The sequence below is a fragment of the Oncorhynchus kisutch genome, linkage group LG7, assembly GCF_002021735.2.
Source record: "Oncorhynchus kisutch isolate 150728-3 linkage group LG7, Okis_V2, whole genome shotgun sequence".
NCBI classification, from domain to species: Eukaryota; Metazoa; Chordata; class Actinopteri; order Salmoniformes; family Salmonidae; genus Oncorhynchus; species Oncorhynchus kisutch.
The window spans coordinates 37,824,746-37,830,621 of record NC_034180.2 but is presented as its reverse complement, the minus strand read 5'-3'; the positions used below and the strand labels follow the sequence as shown (position 1 = coordinate 37,830,621).

Sequence of the window (5,876 nt, the reverse complement as noted above, 5' to 3'; positions counted from 1 at the left end):
TGTGTGTGTGTGTGTGTGTGTGTGTGTGTGTGTGTGTGTGTGTGTGTGTGTGTGTGTGTGTGTGTGTGTGTGTGTGTGTGTGTGTGTGTGTGTGTGTGTGTGTGTGTGTGTGTGTGTGTTATCCCAAACGCAGCCTTTATTGCAAAATAACATGCTCATGCTCTTGATTGGTTATTTCATTTGCCTTATGGCAAGTAGCCAGAAGAAGGAGCTAAGATACCATCACTGGAGGCGCCAAAAGCAGTAAGCTCCATTAACGCAGAAGCACTGTAGCGCCCATGAGGGCAAACCTACACGTTGTTCCAGCATGATACGCAGTGATTTCCCTCATACATACCGATAACTTCACATATCAATTTTGGCCATCTTGCTGATATAGAAATCTAATTTCTTCCTCTAACAGCTTCCTAATGATCTGCGACACCCAGTGCATTCTATATCTGCGCTTTAAATCGCTAAGCAAACACATTTGACTAAGAAAGATGGTATGCAGTACTTGTTTAGCATTTTTATAATGACAGGAACAGTTATATTTTACAATGCCTTTATTTAGAATATTTACAATGGATTTATAAAAATATATAATTAAAGCTTTTGCAATTATCTATTTTACATGTACACTGTATCACTTTGTTCACATCGTTGAGTTGGTCTGTAGAAACCAGATTTGTAACCAATTAAGAAAACAATTTACTGCGTGTACAGGATACAGTTCCATTGTCAACTATAGCAAACTTGTTTAATGAAACATCAATGACAGACATTATTGCATTTAAATCCTGCAGTCTTTTACAGAAATATACATGAAGTAGTTCAATGAAAAGACGACACAACCACCAACCACTAATTCTGCTGCATGAGGATAGAAGACTCCAGTACAGTTCAACATCCTCATAAGTTTACATTCATATGGCCACAGACCGACTGGAGTCTATTTATATTTGGCTACATTTGTATGCACATGTGTTAGGCTATAAGGGCCCATTCAATAGTTAACACTTTGGCAAACAAATCATAAATAGTGCTTGCACTTACTGTTTGTATTCTTGAAATGCCCTCAAATAGATAAGGGTCTGCAGCTCCTTACATAGTCCTACTGTGAGTTTTGAGTCCTCGGTTTGCGGCACGAGCTCCCTGGCATTACGAGGATGAGGTAGGGAGATTGAGTCCGTGTACACTGCTCAACGCCTCTTGCTGCAGTTGCTTGCTTAGGGGACTGGGGGGCTTTCTGTCTCCTGCAGAACACAAACAGGAGACGTTTGTATAGCACACAAGCCATTACTCTTTATTTCAGCAAAACTAAAAATGCCAATATTTATTAAAAACCAAAATGATTTTATCTTAGGCCTATACAGACCTGAATCACCTGAAAGTTAGACTAAGACATGCAACATTTAAATACAAAATAGGTTACTAATAATCACAATAGTCAATGTTACACTATAAGGCTATTCATTTGATACCATATTTAATGTATTCCACATTATTTTACACAATGTTATTTTTCTAAACTTCACATGACATTTAAATTGTACACTATGAATGAATTTACTGACAACATGGATCACATGCTGCAATATAACTTCCACATTTGTCTTCTTGGGTTCACACCTCGATTCATCATCGAATTTATTCATGCATTATTTTTGTCAAGACCATATCATCTGTAAATGTTGGCTAATAACTATTTTTTTAGAACACTAAATGTTTTTAATTGTATCATATATTTCATTTGAAATTAAAATATACAGCAGCTATCAAAGGGATAAGAACATGTTTTAATCGAAGCATAAGTAGAATAATACATGTATAAGGGCCGAGATCACTTAGTTCAAGCACCTATTTAGGCCTATCTCAGCCTAAAATAATGATAATTTAGCTGTCATAGAGTTAGAAACACTATAGGTCCGCACCATTAGGCCTACATCAATATTTTAGGCTGCTACAATTTCGAGACCCTTTGCTAATGTAGGCTTAGATTTCTTTTGCACTAATGCCCTATATATTTTAGTCACCCATTATAACATATACATATAATTATTGTGGGACTTGACAGTGACATAATTTAATATTTAATGTCCACAATTAGACAACCGGTGTTAGATTAATGGTTGCCTAATAATAAGTGTGTGTGTTTGTTTGACACAGGTGCGTGTGTGTTTGAATAGGCTTTAAAAAGAAAGTATAAAATTATAAAAATGCACATTGTTATTTTACCGCTTGTTATTGAACTTACAACAACGATGTTTTTTTTGCCATAGATGAAGGAAACTTGGAGGGAAACGAGTCAGCTGCCAGTGAATTATGCTAAATTATGCTAAAATTGAGATACCGAGTTGTGATCCGAATGGAACACAAACAGGATCTGGCCTACCTTCTCGCGATGGATGTTTGAACGGCATTGTAGAGTGGATGTCTCCAGCGTGCATCGTCATGCCGCTGCTTGGGTGGGACAAACTCGAGTTCTGGGACTGCCAAGGGTGCCCAGGGGTCACATAGCTACCTGGCCCGCTATAAACGCCGTACTGGTTTGAAGGTGAGTAGGCACAAGCAGGGACATAACTGGATAATGTCGATGAAGGCTGCAAGAAAATACGCACAAACACAAAGAAAGTATGTCAGATTTACGTTTCCCACAACGAAACATTTGCACATCTATGACATAAGTGTGTCATATTAATCTTCCTTGAATAGTGCTGGAGCAAACGTTGAACATTTTGACGAACATTAAAACAACTTGCGAATACCAAGCCTATATTCAACAGATGAATGCCTTTCAATACACACTATATTATGTTACACTTCGAACCCAGTCTCTGCAGATAAAGGACACAGCTATCGTCTTACGCATTTATATGAGTTCTTGTTTTTACCTGTGCATATTTTATGTCTGCATCAATGGCTGATTTGTCAATTCCGTTGACTGCATGAGCGGAGGGAAACGTCGCTCTGTTGATACTACTCCAGTCTTCCATTTTCTGTGGATATCCCTCTGCTCCAGCAATTGCTGATTCGGAAACAGAAAATTGCACTTTACATGTCAGATCATTAAGGGGAAACTGTCAAAATGCCTCTGATCTATTGATATTCATAACTAACTATCAAATGATCCTATATGAAGAAAGCAGCCGTTGAAACTGTAAAATATTAAATGAGACCTTAATTATATGTTATACTTAATATTAATATTGCACGTTATATCGGATATATTTCTTAAAATGCTATCAAAACAATACGTTTTGAGAAGAGGAATAGTGTGCGTAATTGTGCGTGTCCAAGCCAGGCCTATTGTTTTCGTTTCTGAATCAAGAACTTTATAAGCTGTTCGTCAGGAATCTATTGGAGGAAATGTGGACAAGGCTATCACACGTTTATAGCTATTTAAAATGTTCAATGCCACATCAAATGATCGATTATTATATCGCATCATTGTACAAGCATGCATAATAATTATGCTCTTTCGAATATGGCTACATGCTATAGGCCTACTTGCTACCTTAATTTGTTTCCTTGATAGCAGCGCTGCAGCCATGGCCGACAATACATCTGGGCTCTACAGGCAACATATCACTAAGAACATGACGAGTAGGAACTTATAGTGAGTGACCTTAGGTCCTACCGGGAACGAGGAGGCTTTAACGGATAGCCTAAGCAAGGTGCTTGCCTAGACGCCAGTGAGTAGGCCTGCAGAGTAAGTCGTTTTCCTTGTGAGGCACAAAACCAAGGCCTACAAAGATTTATAGGGCAAATTTCCTCCCTGATGATTACATGTCAAACCATGATTTATAAATCATACATCATGGACAAATTAGTCATAAACTGAAAAGCACGTCCAATAGCTCAAGCCAGTCACCCCAAATGCACTTTGACAATTATTGGGAAATGGGTTAGAACTGTGTGTATGTATGGTGCCATATAAATCAACAAGCAATCATTTGTCTAGAAAATAGATTCAATATTACGCACCTTGATGATCCATGAAGGCCCTGATACCCAGAATGTTGGTGACACTGTGCGCCGATGGCCAGGCCCTTGATATGTTTACATGCCCGGCCGTCACGGGTACTCCGGGACCGCTGCCCATTTTGCCATTGGGTGACATAGCATTGGGGTATGAATAAGGGTATATGTGGTTGTAAGAGAGGCCGGCCTGTGTGGGGGCTTGCTTGCTGCTCTCATACTGGTTTGGCTGGGAAAGATTTCCAATCTTGTTCCGTAAAATCCGGCTAATGGAGCTGACTGAGGGCACGTTGTATTTGTCACAAACTCCGTCTGCTAGTAGTCTGTCCCGGATCTCCCAGGCAAATATCCCCGGGTCACCTTGTTTGTAATCCCTTATGTTCTTCACTACATTCGGTGTGGTAACCCGTGGTTTGCTCCCCCCGATGGCACCGGGTAAAATGGAACCTGTTTCGCTGTACCGAGCTAATATCTTGCTCACACAGCCGTGAGAGACACGAAGTTGCCTACTAATATCACAGGGTCTGATTCCAAGCTGGGCCAACTCCACTATCCGTAGTCGTATGGCGTTAGGCAGAGGTCGTCCATTGACGAATACACCACCCAACTGATTCACCTCGCCATAGGTTTGCTCTAACGGGAATAAAGATGCATTAACATATTCAGTCATGAAAGCAGACATAACTTCATACTCGCACAGTAAATTTAACCATGCAAAATGGCGAGCTATTGTACGTTTTTGTTATTACTAATCACATCAGGAGGCGACATTTAACTTACATTTGGATCTTAGTGCCACTTTTGCCACTTTTGAAGTTTTATGTCAATTCATTTCAATATTCTGTACATACATTTTTAATAAATCAACCATTGAATATGAACTTAATTATGAATATGCCGCATTAGCATATCGCGGAAAAAAAGACTTGTCTGTCGTGTAAACTATCATTCCATTCGTTCTGTAAAGGGATATGTCCACTTTATCTACAACCCGAAATCAACTGTATAGTTATTTCTGGCGTTATACAGGCGTGTTAAGCATGGTTATGCTTCCATAAGCTTTCTTTCACTGAAGCATGCCGATGTTAACGCAAGCTTACCCATTTGCCTGTGGTTCGAGATGCTTTGAAATAGTTGCCCCTCAATGGTTGAATGCGGTGGTTCTCCCTTCTGCACGAAGGAAGCAAAACGTTGAAGAAAAAATGTGGACTTCTTAAAAGACTCCTTCCAATTGTTCTTCTCCCTCTTCTATCACAGTGCTTTGAGAGAAAATGCTTTGTACGACGGCACTGAAGTGATCTTCATCTGATAAAGGCTAAATTGAGTTATCCCAGAGGCCGAAGTTTGTTGGGATTAATTTGACGCGTCTCTCTACGTCAATTTTACCACGCTGGAGTTCTGGTTTTGTTTCTTTGGCAGTCCTGACCGTGGATAGGCTGTTGCTCACATGCACCATCCGGTTTGCGCAATTCAACCTCTCTCTGTATTTTACATAGGGACTAAGTGACTGAGGGGAAACATTTTATTGAACACGATGCATTGGTAAATAGAAAATACATTGTAAACCATTGAAGAGATTCTTTCGAATGAGGTGAGTTGTGCTTTGGATGGACTTCCAATGGGCACTTCTCCACTAATGTAGACTGTGTTTACAATATTTTGTGAGTGACATTTGGCAATAGAGCCTGCAGTGTAGCCTATACATTTTGATCAAAGAGCTATTCGAATCTTATCCACCTATTTGTATCATTAAAACATAATATTTCAGATTTGTTTCATTCCATCCACTTTGATACATTTTCACAAAATCCATTGTCATATAAATTCTATGAACATTTGCCAACTCCATTTTTATTTCAATCAATGTATTTATATTGCAATGCCTACTATTATTATGCTATTAAAATTAAGTCGGC

General features: G+C 39.2%; 1 protein-coding gene across 2 annotated transcripts; it reads right to left on the bottom strand.

Moving 5' to 3' along the window:
* Positions 1 to 530: 530 nt before the first annotated feature.
* LOC109893962 (paired box protein Pax-1) lies at positions 531 to 5,347 on the bottom strand. 2 transcript variants are annotated; one of them, XM_020487177.2, is made up of 5 exons: positions 5,061 to 5,347; positions 3,967 to 4,593; positions 2,874 to 3,007; positions 2,375 to 2,582; positions 531 to 1,235 (listed from the first exon to the last, which is right to left on the bottom strand). In XM_020487177.2, exons 1-5 carry the CDS (start codon positions 5,062 to 5,064, stop codon positions 1,141 to 1,143), a joined length of 1,068 nt encoding a protein of 355 aa, XP_020342766.1. In that variant the 5' UTR covers positions 5,065 to 5,347; the 3' UTR covers positions 531 to 1,140. The 2 variants fall into 2 exon arrangements, with proteins under 2 accessions (XP_020342766.1, XP_020342767.1); XM_020487178.2 differs by having other exon boundaries at positions 531 to 1,228; positions 5,061 to 5,258.
* Positions 5,348 to 5,876: the final 529 nt, after the last annotated feature.

What these genes read in the sequence shown, in the direction of transcription:
- LOC109893962 (XM_020487177.2), bottom strand. An exon ending in GGCCTTCATGGATCATCAAG is followed by an intron (nt 3,008 to 3,966) that starts GTGCGTAATATT and finishes TTTCCGAATCAG; the next exon opens with CAATTGCTGGAGCAGAGGGA. An exon ending in CAGACATAAAATATGCACAG is followed by an intron (nt 2,583 to 2,873) that starts GTAAAAACAAGA and finishes ATTTTCTTGCAG; the next exon opens with CCTTCATCGACATTATCCAG.